Source organism: Oncorhynchus clarkii, chromosome 1 (assembly GCF_045791955.1).
Source record: "Oncorhynchus clarkii lewisi isolate Uvic-CL-2024 chromosome 1, UVic_Ocla_1.0, whole genome shotgun sequence".
Lineage (NCBI taxonomy): Eukaryota > Metazoa > Chordata > Actinopteri > Salmoniformes > Salmonidae > Oncorhynchus > Oncorhynchus clarkii.
Window position 1 is genome coordinate 55,365,527 of NC_092147.1, and position 16,267 is coordinate 55,381,793.

Sequence of the window (16,267 nt, forward strand, 5' to 3'; positions counted from 1 at the left end):
AAACATACACACTAACATGTGGAATATAGCAATACGAATGTCAGTTTAATATGCAGTGCAGATCACCTTCTATTACCCTTCTCAGAGTTTTAAGAATTGTGTGTGTTCAATTATTTGTGACATTGTGGCATTTAGACCATATTGAAGATGGAAGCAATAGAATTTGAAGCAATATCCTACCCGCGTGTGGTCAACCATTTCAGCACCGTTTCACGCTGCTCTGAGACAAGTATGGGGACTGGTCTTGATAAATCAATTAGCTTTTTATTTTCACCAAATCTCTGTTTGGGTATTGGTTAGACTACAAGTAGGGTGTGGAAATGTTGGGATTATTTTGCTCTTAGTACTGTAGCCTACTGGTCACATTGTACAGCTCCATATTTTCCCCGAGGGTTTTGTTTTTTGTTTTTCTTGGAATAGTAACATCACTTCCGGCGCCGACAGAGATGGCCGCCTCGCTTCGCGTTCCTAGGAAACTATGCAGTGTTTTGTTTTTTTTACGTGTTATTTCTTACATTATTACCCCAGGTCATCTTAGGTTTCATTACATACAGTCGAGAAGAACTACTGAATATAAGATCAGCGTCAACTCACCATCAGTACGACCAAGAATATGTTTTTCGCGACGCGGACCCTGTGTTCTGCCTTACAAACAGGACAACGGAGTGGATCCTATGCAGCGACCAAAAAAAACGACTCCGAAAGAGAGGGAAACGAGGCGGTCTTCTGGTCAGACTCCGGAGACGGGCACACCGCACACCACTCCCTAGCATTCTTCTTGCCAATGTCCAGTCTCTTGACAACAAGGTTGATGAAATCCGAGCAAGGGTAGCATTCCAGAGGGACATCAGAGACTGTAACGTCCTTTGCTTCACTGAAACATGGCTCACTGGAGAGACTCTATCCGAAGCGGTGCAGCCAACGGGTTTCTCCACGCATCGCGCTGACAGAAACAAACATCTTTCTGGTAAGAAGAGGGGCGGGGGCGTATGCCTCATGGCCAACGTGACATGGTGTGATGAAAGAAACATACAGGAACTCAAATCCTTCTGTTCATCTGATTTAGAATTCCTCACAATCAAATGTAGACCGCATTATCTACCAAGAGAATTCTCTTCGATTATAATCACAGCCGTATATATCCCCCCCCCAAGCAGACACATCGATGGCTCTGAACGAACTTTATTTAACTCTCTGCAAACTGGAAACGATTTATCCGGAGGCTGCATTCATTGTAGCTGGGGATTTTAACAAGGCTAATCTGAAAACAAGACTCCCTAAATTTTATTAGCATATCGATTGCGCAACCAGGGGTGGAAAGACCTTGGATCATTGTTACTCTAACTTCCGCGACGCATATAAGGCCCTGCCCCGCCCCCCTTTCGGAAAAGCTGACCACGACTCCATTTTGTTGATCCCTGCCTACAGACAGAAACTAAAACAAGAGGCTCCCACGCTGAGGTCTGTCCAACGCTGGTCCGACCAAGCTGACTCCACACTCCAAGACTGCTTCCATCACGTGGACTGGGAGATGTTTCGTATTGCGTCAGATAACAACATTGACGAATACGCTGATTCGGTGTGCGAGTTCATTAGAACGTGCGTTGAAGATGTCGTTCCCATAGCAACGATTAAAACATTCCCTAACCAGAAACCGTGGATTGATGGCAGCATTCGTGTGAAACTGAAACCACTGCTTTTAATCAGGGCAAGGTGTCTGGTTACATGACCGAATACAAACAGTGCAGCTATTCCCTCCGCAAGGCTATCAAACAAGCTAAGCGCCAGTACAGAGACAAAGTAGAATCTAAATTCAACGGCTCAGACACAAGAGGCATGTGGCAGGGTCTACAGTCAATCACGGACTACAGGAAGAAATCCAGCCCAGTCACGGACCAGGATGTCTTGCTCCCAGGCAGACTAAATAACTTTTTTGCCCGCTTTGAGGACAATACAGTGCCACTGACACGGCCTGCAACGAAAACATGCGGTCTCTCCTTCACTGCAGCCGAGGTGAGTAAGACATTTAAACGTGTTAACCCTCGCAAGGCTGCAGGCCCAGACGGCATCCCCAGCCGCGCCCTCAGAGCATGCGCAGACCAGCTGGCCGGTGTGTTTACGGACATATTCAATCAATCCCTATACCAGTCTGCTGTTCCCACATGCTTCAAGAGGGCCACCATTGTTCCTGTTCCCAAGAAAGCTAAGGTAACTGAGCTAAACGACTACCGCCCCGTAGCACTCACATCCGTCATCATGAAGTGCTTTGAGAGACTAGTCAAGGACCATATCACCTCCACCCTACCTGACACCCTAGACCCACTCCAATTTGCTTACCGCCCAAATAGGTCCACAGACGATGCAATCTCAACCACACTGCACACTGCCCTAACCCATCTGGACAAGAGGAATACCTATGTGAGAATGCTGTTCATCGACTACAGCTCGGCATTCAACACCATAGTACCCTCCAAGCTCGTCATCAAGCTCGAGACCCTGGGTCTCGACCCCGCCCTGTGCAACTGGGTACTGGACTTCCTGACGGGCCGCCCCCAGGTGGTGAGGGTAGGCAACAACATCTCCTCCCCGCTGATCCTCAACACTGGGGCCCCACAAGGGTGCGTTCTGAGCCCTCTCCTGTACTCCCTGTTCACCCACGACTGCGTGGCCACGCACGCCTCCAACTCAATCATCAAGTTTGCGGACGACACAACAGTGGTAGGCTTGATTACCAACAACGACGAGACGGCCTACAGGGAGGAGGTGAGGGTCCTCGGAGTGTGGTGTCAGGAAAATAACCTCACACTCAACGTCAACAAAACTAAGGAGATGATTGTGGACTTCAGGAAACAGCAGAGGGAACACCCCCCTATCCACATCGATGGAACAGTAGTGGAGAGGGTAGCAAGTTTTAAGTTCCTCGGCATACACATCACAGACAAACTGAATTGGTCCACTCACACAGACAGCATCGTGAAGAAGGCGCAGCAGCGCCTCTTCAACCTCAGGAGGCTGAAGAAATTCGGCTTGTCACCAAAAGCACTCACAAACTTCTACAGATGCACAATCGAGAGCATCCTGGCGGGCTGTATCACCGCTTGGTATGGCAACTGCACCGCCCTCAACCGTAAGGCTCTCCAGAGGGTAGTGAGGTCTGCACAACGCATCACCGGGGGCAAACTACCTGCCCTCCAGGACACCTACACCACCCGATGTCACAGGAAGGCCATAAAGATCATCAAGGACATCAACCACCCGAGCCACTGCCTGTTCACCCCGCTATCATCCAGAAGGCGAGGTCAGTACAGGTGCATCAAAGCTGGGGCCGAGAGACTGAAAAACAGCTTCTATCTCAAGGCCATCAGACTGTTAAACAGCCACCACTAACACTGAGTGGCTGCTGCCAACACACTGACACTGACTCAACTCCAGCCACTTTAATAATGGGAATTGATGGGAAATGATGTAAATATATCACTAGCCACTTTAAACAATGCTACCTTATATAATGTTACTTACCCTACATTATTCATCTCATATGCATACGTATATACTGTACTCTATATCATCGACTGTATCCTTATGTAATACATGTATCACTAGCCACTTTAAACTATGCCACTTTGTTTACATACTCATCTCATTTGTACATACTGTACTCGATACCATCTACTGTATCTTGCCTATGCTGCTCTGTACCATCACTCATTCATATATCCTTATGTACATATTCTTTATCCCCTTACACTGTGTACAAGACAGTAGTTTTGGAATTGTTAGTTAGATTACTTGTTATTACTGCATTGTCGGAACTAGAAGCACAAGCATTTCGCTACACTCGCATTAACATCTGCTAACCATGTGTATGTGACAAATAAAATTTGATTTGATTTGATTTGATTTCATAATATTAATAAAATGTATTAGGCTACATTTTTTTAAATCAATCCCATATACTTTGTTCTTCCAAAATAGGTTTTAAATTCTCTAGTACAGCCAATATTAAAGACTGTCAAATGCTTCTCAAAGATGCCCTCTGGTGGTCAAACAAGCACTAACTAGCATTAATGGCAACAATGGCTGACACTTAAAACCTCTCTGGGATATGTGGGACGGTAGCGTCCCACCTCGCCAACAGCCAGTGAAAGTGCAGGGCTCCAAATTCAAAACGTAAAAAAATCTCATAATTAAAATTCCTCAAGCATACAAGTATTTTACACCATTTTAAAGATAACATTCTCGTTAATCCAGCCACAGTGTCTGATTTAAAAAATGCTTTACAGCAAAAGCACCACAAACGATTATGTTAGGTCACCACCAACTCACAGAAAAGTAGCCATTTTTCCAGCCAAAGAGAGGAGTCACAAAAAGCACAAATAGAGATCAAATTAATCACTAACCTTTGATGATCTTCATCAGATGACACTCATAGGACTTCATGTTACACAATACATGTATGTTTTGTTCGATAAAGTGCATATTTATATTTGAAAAAATCTCATTTTACATTGGCAATGGTTCTAAAACATGTGGTGATTGTGCAGAGCCACATCTATTTACAGAAATACTCATCTTAAATGTTCAAGTGTTCAAGTGTTATACATGGAATTAGATATATACTTCTCTTTAATGCAACCGCTGTGTTAGATTTCAAAAAAGCTTTACGGAAAAAGCAAACCATGCAATAATCTGAGCACAGTTTTCAACAACAAAGCAGCCAAATATATATCCTGCATTTTGGGTAGTCAACATTAGTCATAAATAGCATTATAAATATTTATTTACATTTGATGATCTTCATCAGAATGCACTTCCAGGAATCACAGTTCCACAATAAATGTTTGTTTTGTTCGATAATGTCCATCATTTATGTCCAAATAGCTTCTTTTGTTAGGGCGTTTGGTAAACAAATCAAAAAGCACGTTCAGGTCCAGCTGAACGTCGGACGAAAAGTTAAAAAAGTTCCGTTACAGCCCGTAGAAACTTGTCAAACTAAGTATAGAATCAATCTTTAGGATGTTTTTATCATAAATCTTCAATAATGTTCCAACCGGAGAATTCCTATCTCTGTAGAAAAGCAATGGAACGAGAGCTCACTCTCTCGTGACCGCGCCTCAGAGCCTGTGGCACTCTGCCAGACACCTGACTCATTCCTCTCTCATTCAGTCCCACTTCACAGTAGAAGCCTGAAACAACGTTCTAAAGACTGTTGACATCTAGCGGAAGCCTTAGGAAGTGCAACATAACCAATATCCCACTGTATCTACAATAGGGGCTGAGTTAAATAACTACAAGCCTCAGATTTCCCACTTCCTGGTTGGATTTTTCTCAGGTTTTCGCATGCCATATGAGTTCTGTTATACTCACAGACATCATTCAAACAGTTTTAGAGACTTCAGAGTGTTTTCTATCCATTACTACTAATAATATGCATATATTAGCATCTGGGACAGAGTAGCAGGCAGTTTACTCTGGGCACCTTATTCATCCAAGCTACTCAATACTGCCCCCCTGTCACCAAGAAGTTAAATAAGGTGCCATAGAATTCTGTGGCAGCCCGCAAGGTGTTCTGCAGTATGACACAACGTGTACAGGAAGAACCACTGTAGGATCAGCCTCCCCTCCCCCAGTCACAACCTTAAAGGGTAGGAAGCAGTTTTGAGTTTTTACTCACCAAAGGAACAACACAGTGTGGTCAAAGACTTAGTGACTTAGTTGTAGTCACGATCTGGTTACCTGCAACTACAAACATAGTTCTATTTTGTTTTTTAAACATATTTGTTAACCTATTTATAGATATCTTCTAAACTACCCACAATGCAATATTTCTCTACATCATATGGATAATCTACTCTGCGTTAGCGAGCTCAGGTTACTTAGCCACTAGCCATGCAGATCGAGTGTTCGCAATGGTGAGCTACAATCCACTAATCACGGGGAGGTGTGATGAAAACAACCAATCATATTCCTCACACAAGGGGTCCGCATGATCTCTGTGTAGTAGGCTAGAGTTTTTCAACCTTGGCTTAGTACTAACAAGCTACAGTAGCTGACTGACTGCGCTGTTGTGATCCTCTCCATTTGCCTGGAGCCTTCCTCCAATCGCAGTCTTATTGTTGACTCTTCCCCTCTTCTCCTTTGGCCAATGCATCCTCTGGATTATTGCCTCCGGAATGTATCTACTTTGGATTTAACTTACTATATCGCTATTGGATTAGCTGACTCTCAAACATTATAGAGTACAGAGCCAAAATAAGAAAAAACATTTTCACTGCCCCAATAATTATGGAGGGCACTGTAACTAACTTTAGCTGGCTGGTTATCTGGCTAAGATAACTGCATATTTGATGGTTAGATGGTGTTATATATTTAATGTAATAATAATAATCATTATAATTTATTACATTTCTATAGCGCTTTTCAAAGAATCTCAAAGCATTTCAAAATCAAAATACAAACAAGCAATGTACAGTGGGACAAAAAAGTATTTAGTCAGCCACCAATTGTGCAAGTTCTCCCACTTAAAAAGATGAGAGAGGCCTGTAATTTTCATCAGAGGTACACTTCAACTATGACAGACAAAATTAGAAAAAAAATCCTGAAAATCACATTGTAGGGTTTTTAATGAATTTATTTGCAAATGATGGTGGAAAATAAGTATTTGGTCAATAACAAAAGTTTATCTCAATACTTTGTTATATACCCTTTGTTGGCAATGACGGAGGACAAACGTTTTCTGTAAGTATTCACAAGGTTTTCACACACTGTTGCTGGTATTTTGGCCTATTCCTCCATGCAGATCTCCTCTAGAGCAGTGATGTTTTGGGGCTGTTGCTGGGCAACACGGACTTTCAACTCCCTCCAAAGATTTTCTATGGAGTTGAGATCTGGAGACTGGCTAGGCCACTCCAGGACCTTGAAATGCTTCTTACGAAGCCACTCCTTCGTTGCACGGGCAGTGTGTTTGGGATCATTGTCATGCTAAAAGACCCAGCCACGATTCATTTTCAATGTCCTTGCTGATGGAAGTAGGTTTTCACTCAAAATCTCACGATACATGGCCCCATTCATTCTTTCATTTACACGGATCAGTCGTCCTGGTCCCTTTGCAGAAAAACAGCCCCAAAGCATCATGTTTCCACCCCCATGCTTCACAGTAGGTATGGTGTTCTTTGGATGCAACTCAGCATTCTTTGTCCTCCAAACACGACGCGTTGAGTTTTTACCAAAAAGTTATATTTTGGTTTCATCAGACCATATGATCCAAATGCTCTCCAGCAAACTTCAGACGGGCCTGGACATGTAATGGCTTAAGCAGGGGAACATGTCTGGCACCGCAGGATTTGAGTCCCTGGCGGCGTAGTGTGTTACTGATGGTAGGCTTTGTTACTTTGGTCCAGGCTCTCTGCAGGTCATTCACTAGGTCCCCCCGTGTGGTTCTGGGATTTTTGCTCACCGTTCTTGTGATCATTTTGACCACACGTGGTGAGATCTTGCGTGGAGCCCCAGATCGAGAGAGATTATCAGTGGTCTTGTATGTCTTCCATTTCCTAATAATTGCTCCCACAGTTGATTTCTTCAAACCAAGCTGCTTACCTATTGCAGATTCAGTCTTCCCAGCCTCCTGTAGGTCTATAATTGTGTTTCTGGTGTCCTTTGACATAGTGGAGTTTGGAGTGTGACTGTTTGAGGTTGTGGACAGGTGTCTTTTATACTGATAACAAGTTCAAACAGGTGCCATTAATACAGGTAACGAGTGGAGGACAGAGGAGCCTCTTAAAGAAGAAGTTACAGGTCTGTGAGAGCCAGAAATCTTGCTTGTTTGTAGGTGACCAAATACTTATTTTCCACCATAATTTGCAATTAAATTCATAAAAAATCCTACAATGTGATTTTCTGGATTTTTTTCCTCCTCATTTTGTCTGTCATAGTTGAAGTGCACCTATGATGAAAATTACAGGCCTCTCTCATCTTTTTTAAGTTGGATAACTTGCACAATTGGTGGCTGACTAAATACTTGTTTTGCCCCACTGTATCACGACAGGCCAATCAACAGAGGCCAAGTATTTGAAAGCTGCATCCTCCGAAGATGTAAAGGGACAGTTAATGGCTTGAGCTGAGAGAGCTGGTCAGACGATGGTAGATGATGGTGATGGAGTCTACTGATGATCTTGTATATGGCAAGTCTAAGAACCAGCCTGACTTATAGCCACTGGACTTCTCCAATTCCACTCTGTGTAGCACCCACTTGGGTGATGTCTAAGCAGCTCTTGGCACCAGAAAGCTCACCACTAGGGCCAGTACGATGCCAGTATCGCAAAAATGAAAACAGGAGGCAGACCAAACTATTTGGTCCTTTAAAAACCTGCTGTATGTAAAATATTATGTGCTATAGGTTAGGAAATAAATACATGTGACTCTGGATGACAACATAATGATTTTTGATTTCAATATTAGGGCTGTTTTCCCAAAAATTTGAAATCAGCTTAATGTTTTGTTTTCTTGCCACAATACGAACGAGTATTGCAATACTGGTATCGTCCCTGCCCTTGTGCAAACGATTAGGTTTAATTTGAAGTTATACATTTTAATTCATTTCTGTTGGAGTTTACATTATAGGGCATAGGCTGGCTTGCCGGGTCCTCCATATAACGTAACACCCGCAAAAACATTTTCCGGCATGACTTCGGCATTCTCGGGATTCTGATCGTTATATGTAATAACTCTAAAAATAGAAAAGTGAGGTGTAACTTTGCATTGGGACTTTTGATGTGTATACTAATGCAAAACCATATGTTACATGTGGTTACATTTATACTACCTCCTATTAGTGAAAATGAAAAATTGCACAAGATCAGTGTCTAAGGGCAACTACACCAGACTCCAATGAAATGCAGAAGACTGACAGGAGTCAAAGCAGCAGAGATCAAACATTTAGGCAGAAAAACTAACTCTTTGAAAAAAGTTAATCCCCCTTACAAGAATGTAATGTCTGTTTTATGTCATAATAATAATAATGTACATAACTGTGACACTGAAGTGATCCTATGCATACTTATAAAACCTCTAGATTAAGGACGTTTCATTTTGCACTAGCTTGTACCCAAGGAGCTCTGAGGTAAAAGGGATAGTTCACTCATGATGTAAAAGGCAGCATCATCATCACAATTTTTGCTCTGTGCTGAGAGTGCTCCATCTTAAAAAACATGAACATTTTGGGGGATTGTATTAACAGTGGACTAATGAACAACACACCAAAAGAGTAAAGTGATCCTTAAAAAGCTATTATTCCAACCGCAACCTTGGACTCGAGTCTCCTCCTTTACCTCTACAAAGTCACCTTGTATCTGAAAATGTCTTTCTTCTTAGGCTAGTAAGATGTTTCATTCCAGGTCCCATATTCCACTTTTAAGTGAAATTTCGATGATCAGGCAACATACACTGGGTGTATAAAACATTAGGAACGCCTGCTCTTTCCATGACATGACAGGTGAAAGCTATCGTCCCTAATTGATGTCACCTGTTAAGACCACTTCAATAAGTGTGGATGAGGTGGAGGAGATGGATTTAAAGAAGGATTTGCAAGCCTCAAGAAAATTGAGACATGGGATTGTGTATGTGTGCCATTCAGAGGGTGAATGGGCAAGACAAAAGATTTAAGTGTCTTTGAACAGGGTATGGTAGTAGGTGCCAGGCGCACCAGTTTGAGTGTGTCAAGAACTGCCACGCTGCTGGGTTTCAATAGTTTCCCGTGTGTATCAAGAATGGTCCACCACCCAAAGTACATCCAGCCAACTTGACACAGCTGTGGGAAACATTGGAGTCAAAATGGGTCAGCATCCCTGTGGAACACTTTCGACACCTTGTAGAGCCCATGCCCCAATGGATTGAAGCTGTTCTAAGGGAAAAGGGGAGTGCAACTCAATATTAGGAATGTGTTTGTTCCTAATGTTTTGTATATTGAATGTAGATGAATCTGTTATTTTTCTTTGAAAGAGTACAAAATAGAGTGAAAACAAAAGAGAGGAGCGATTGCGTGTGTGTGTGTCTGTGTTTGTGTGCGTGTGTATGTATGTGTGTTTGTGCGTTAGTGCTTGGATTTGGCAGGTGCACACCGGTAGCTAGTACTAGCACATTGAATTTTCTACTGCTCGAGGACCATCAACCCCTACAGAATATTGGCTAAAAAGTTCCAGCTCCTAAATATAAACAGTACCAGCACCCAAAAATGAGTGCCTGCACCAATTTGTGAAGTGCAGTGATACGTGAAGTAAAAAGAAGTTGACTTCAAGCACTGCAAAGTGTGTGTGTGTGTGTGTTTCTTCACGTGTTAAAACATGTTACAGAACTCACAGTGGAGGGAGTGATGCCAAACTTGCCCTCTCCGTCTACCAGGCCGTACTCGATGACAGAGAAGAGGCCCGAATCTGCGTCTGTGGCACTGACTGTCACTATGACCGTGCCCAAGTCAACATCCTCAAACACTGGCTTCTGCAAAGGGACAGCATGACACAACAACATCAGCATACACACAGACAAGCACAAACTCAGACCATCACAATATAAATTATATCAAGTGAGTACTACTAAAGGTGTCCGCATGCATCCCAACCAAAATAGTTTGTGCATATATAATGACATTTTTGTTCGATTTGGTCTTCTGCAAGTGTTTTTTCGGCTATTCGTGCACACACATTTTTTCTCGAGGCAAGCCGAAGTCGGTAGCCAACGTCTATGCCCCTTTGTTGGTGATTGGTCAACAGTAGGGGTTCTTCAATGAAGTGTCATTCAACAAGAAACAATTTGTTTTCATGCAACATTTTTTACTTGACAAATACTGCACCAAACATCTTAGATGTAAAATTGCGCGACTAAAATCTTCTTGGGAAAAACGTCAACATTTCTGACAGATTTCTTGAGCTATCTTTTTTTTCAAGTGAATGTCTTTTAAGGTAGTATGTGAAAACACACGTTCAGTTCGCCTAGCCGAGTTCGGCTAGGTGCCAGCTGAACCGAAGTATGCTGACGCCTTAAGGGTGACGCCCTTTGCAATGCATGTTATGAACTAGTATTTTTGGTACCTGGTAAGAGGGTTGTGTAAAGATGGGCTTGTTATCATTGATGTCTACTATACGTAGGTAGACAGGAAGCTCAGCCACTCTGGGTGGACTGCCGTGGTCCTGAGCTCTCACTGTGAAGTTCAGCCACTGCACCTGCTCAAAGTCCACTGTCCGGTTGGCTACGATCTTACCTGCACAACAACACAATGATTACCAGCACACTTCTCATCATACATATACTAATTATAGGGGAGAACGGGTTGGTTGTCTCACAGGTTGGTTGTCACAGTGGTTATTACTCAAAATCCAGAAGGGGCTGTGTAATAATTTAATTTCAGGATAAAAATGTGTGTCCTCTATAGGAGAGTTCATCCATGTGTTCAATTCAGGACAGGATCTAAAAATATTGAGGTGAGAGGAATATTTGCAGTTTTCAAGGGTGAAAGTAAATAATCATATGCTTGTTATTTCTTTAATAAATAGCTACAGTGCCTTGCGAAAGTATTCGGCCCCCTTGAACTTTGCGACCTTTTGCCACATTTCAGGCTTCAAACATAAAGATATAAAACTGTATTTTTTTGTGAAGAATCAACAACAAGTGGGACACAATCATGAAGTGGAATGACATTTATTGGATATTTCAAACTTTTTAAACAAATTAAAAACTGAAAAATTGGGCGTGCAAAATTATTCAGCCCCCTTAAGTTAATACTTTGTAGCGCCACCTTTTGCTTCGATTACAACTGTAAGTCGCTTGGGGTATGTCTCTATCAGTTTTGCACATCGAGAGACTGAACATTTTTCCCATTCCTCCTTGCAAAACAGCTCGAGCTCAGTGAGGTTGGATGGAGAGCATTTGTGAACAGCAGTTTTCAGTTCTTTCCACAGATTCTCGATTGGATTCAGGTCTGGACTTTGACTTGGCCATTCTAACACCTGGATATGTTTATTTTTGAACTATTCCATTGTAGATTTTGCTTTATGTTTTGGATCATTGTCTTGTTGGAAGACAAATCTCCGTCCCAGTCTCAGGTCTTTTGCAGACTCCATCAGGTTTTCTTCCAGAATGGTCCTGTATTTGGCTCCATCCATCTTCCCATCAATGTTAACCATCTTCCCTGTCCCTGCTGAAGAAAAGCAGGCCCAAACCATGATGCTGCCACCACCATGTTTGACAGTGGGGATGGTGTGTTCAGCTGTGTTGCTTTTACGCCAAACATAACGTTTTGCATTGTTGCCAAAAAGTTTACTTTTGGTTTCATCTGACCAGAGCACCTTCTTCCACATGTTTGGTGTGTCTCCCATGTGGCTTGTGAAAAACTTTAAACAACACTTTTTATGGATATCTTTAAGAAATGGCTTTCTTCTTGCCACTCTTCCATAAAGGCCAGATTTGTGCAATATACAACTGATTGTTGTCCTATGGACAGAGTCTCCCACCTCTTCATCCAGAGTGATCATGGGCCTCTTAGCTGCATCTCTGATCAGTCTTCTCCTTGTATGAGCTGAAAGTTTAGAGGGACGGCCAGGTCTTGGTAGATTTGCAGTGGTCTGATACTCCTTCCATTTCACTATTATCGCTTGCACAGTGTTCCTTGGGATGTTTAAAGCTTGGGAAATCTTTTTGTATCCAAATCCGGCTTTAAACTTCTTCACAACAGTATCTCGGACCTGCCTGGTGTGTTCCTTGTTCTTCATGATGCTCTCTGCGCTTTTAACGGACCTCTGAGACTATCACAGTGCAGGTGCATTTATACGGAGACTTGATTACACACAGGTGGATTGTATTTATCATCATTAGTCATTTAGGTCAACATTGGATCATTCAGAGATCCTCCCTGAACTTCTGGAGAGAGTTTGCTGCACTGAAAGTAAAGGGGCTGAATAATTTTGCACGCCCAATTTTTCAGTTTTTGAAAAAAGTTTGAAATATCCAATAAATGTCGTTCCACTTCATGATTGTGTCCCACTTGTTGTTGATTCTTCACAAAAAAATACAGTTTTATATCTTTATGTTTGAAGCCTGAAATGTGGCAAAAGGTCGCAAAGTTCAAGGGGGCCGAATACTTTCGCAAGGCACTGTATATGATGGGTGTATCCATAAACAATTACTTTACTGAAAAGAGGAAAGGAAGAGCTTTATTTAAATGTGTATTTTTACTTCATAGATTAAGTCATGTGGTTACTAGCATCTTAATTAGTATTGGGGGTGTTTAGGGATGGTTGTCACATTCGCCCTGTTTCCACCGGCACTTAAATATAGGGCCAAATTCCAGCTGACTCTAATCTAATTCGCAAATTCGAGCCCTGTTAGGGTAAACTTGGGCCAGCGCAGCCCATTTTCACAACTAGTGCCAGTTCGATTAGAATTCGGCTGGTGATGCCATTACTACACTACCGTTCAAAAGTTTGTGGTCACTTAGAAATGTCCTTGTTTTTGAAAGAAAAGCACATTTTTTGTCCATTAAAATAACATCAAATTGATCAGAAATACAGTGTAAACATTGTTAATGTTGTAAATGACTATTGTAGCTGGAAACTGCATATTTGTTTATGGAATATCTACATAGGCATACAGAGGCCCATTATCAGCAACCATCACTCCTGTGATCCAATGGCATGTTGTGTTAGCTAATCCAATTTTATCATTTTAAAAGGCTAATTGATAATACCCGCAAAACACCAGTCTCAACGTCAACAGTGAAGAGGCGACTCTGGGATGTCCCTAGAATTTCTAAGCAAACAGCTGGAGGCAGGGCTTTCTCCAATAGAGCTCAATTTTTATGGAATGGTCTGCCTATCCATGTGAGAGATGCAGACTCGGTCTCGACCTTTAAGTCATTACTGAAGACTCATCTATTCAGTAGGTCCTATGATTGAGTGTAGTCTGGCCCAGGGGTGAGAAGGTGAACGGCTAGGCACTGGAGCGACGAACCGCCTTTGATGTCTCTGCTTGGCCAGGTCTCCTCTCTCCACTGGGATTCTCTGCCTCTGACCCTGTTATGGGGGCTGAGTCACTGTGGTGGAGAAGATTTTTGTGGGCTATGCTCAGCCTTATCTCAGGGTAGTATGTTGGTAGACTGTTGACATCCCTCTAGTGGTGTGGGGGCTATGCTTTGGCAAAGTGGGTGGGGTTTTATCCTGCCTGGTTGGCCCTGTCTGGGGGTATTGTCGGACAGGGCCACAGTGTCCCCCGACCCACCCCTGTTACAGTCTCCAGTATCTATGCTGCAATAGTCTATGTGCCGGGGGGGGGGGGGGGCTAGGGTCAGTCTGTTATATCTGGTGTAATTCTCCTGTCTTATCTGGTGTCCTGTGTGAATTTATGTATGCTCCCTCTAATTCTCTCTCCCTGCCCTCCCGGAGGACCTGAGCCCTAGGATCTTCCTTAGGACTACTTGGCCTGATGACTCCTGGCTGTCCCCAGTCCACCTGGTCATGCTGCTGCACCAGTTTCAACTTTTCTGGACCTGCTGTTTTTGACTCTCTCTACCGCACCGGCTGTCTCGACCTCTGAATGCTCAGCTATCAAAAGCCAAATGACATTTACTCCTGCCGTACTGACCTGTTGCACCTTCTACAACCACTTATTATTATTTGACCTTGCTGGTCATCTATGAACGTTTGAACATCTTGAAGAACAATCTGGCCTTAAATGGCCATGTACTCTTATAATCTCCACCCGGCACAGCCAGAAGAGGACTGGCCACCCCCCAGAGCCTGGTTCCTCTCTAGGTTTCTTCCTAGGTTCCAGCCATTCTAGGGAGTTTTCCTAGCCTGCTCTTTGGGGTATTAGGTTGGGTTTCTGTATAGCACTTTGTGACATCTGCTGATGTAAAAAGGGCTTTATAAATATATTTGAATGATTGAATGATATTCCATGAAAATATTACATTCCAATTAATATTTTTTTTTTATGAATTAAACACAACTATTGAAATCCTTTTGCTCCTGAATGTAATTTGAAATACTGCTGGGATTTAAAATCTTGCATTATTCAAATCACATTCACTGCAATTGTACATAATGTATTGTATGGAAAAGGAACAACAAAGAAAGAACTAAGTAAATGAATGTGCAGGTGAGTTAAAAAGAGGGAATTTACATCTCCTTATAGTGCGGATGTTAATGTGCAACATAATTCTCCCCCATATTTCATTTAAATAATTAAAATAAGACAAACAAAAAAAAATGTCTAAATAAAATTGATTAAATGTATTTTAACGCACGTGTGTGAAACCCTATCCCATAATATCCCCGGGATGCCAGAGTAAAAAAAACTGCCCTTTTCTAAAAAAAAAAAATATTTCATTAAAATAACAAAAAAGTGTAAACTGTAGCCATTTATTTCTCTGTGTGATTTGAGTGGGCATTCTATGTTCTTTTTTCTATGTTTTTGTATTTCTTTGTTTTGTCCGGGTATGGTTCTCAATCAGGGACAGCTGTCTATCTATCTAAAACCTTAGGTAGGTTTTTCCCACATGGTTTTTGTGGGTAGTTATTTTCTGTTTAGTGTTTTGCACTTGACAGGACTTTGGTTATTCTCTTTGTTATTTGTCAGTTTCAATAAAAAGCATGAACACATACCACACTTTGGTCTGATTCCTCTTCTTCAGACGACGAATACCGTTACATATAGTTTATTTGCCTAAGAATGACCTTCATCCACATACAATTTTTTCCCCAAATGTTGCCCTACTTTAGTTTGTTTTATTAAGCATTGACATGAACATTTGAGTAAGTAAGTAAGAACTGCCATTCCAAAGCAAATATTCAACAATGTTGAATTTATTTCTCCACATTTATTTTTGTAATGTTAGAGAGAAATACTGTTCAATAAATAAAGGCTTTCCTTTTTTCCCAAATAAAGGCTTTACTTTTTCAAAAACATTGTATATTGGTTTATTTGTTGCTGAAAAACGAATGGCAAACACTGTGACAACCAACCCCATACTGTGTGACAACCAACCTCGGACAAAGTGTGTTTAATGGCTTATAACTCCTTGTTGGAATAAGATATGAGGATAACAAATGGTCCCCATTTCAACAGAAGACCTTGGTTTTTCTCCTAACAGTGAAAATAAGATATACTGGTGCATTAGAAATACATTAATTTGTAAAAAGTGTGACAACTAACCCCGGTCTACAGTATGTGACCAATAAAATTGGATTAGAATTTGATTTGATGCCCTCAAAGCCGGTGTTTG

The 16,267-nt window shown here is 42.0% G+C and overlaps 1 protein-coding gene across 1 annotated transcript in view; it reads right to left on the bottom strand.

Moving 5' to 3' along the window:
• The window catches only part of LOC139409029 (cadherin-related 23), a 611,517-nt gene that overhangs the window by 33,325 nt on the left and 561,925 nt on the right, over positions 1 to 16,267 (bottom strand). Inside the window, exons 48-49 of the mRNA XM_071153685.1 lie at positions 11,082 to 11,251; positions 10,354 to 10,491 (exon numbers count right to left, since the gene is read on the bottom strand). Coding sequence (XP_071009786.1) covers positions 10,354 to 10,491; positions 11,082 to 11,251 — 308 coding nt within the window. The remainder of the gene's footprint in view (positions 1 to 10,353; positions 10,492 to 11,081; positions 11,252 to 16,267) is intronic.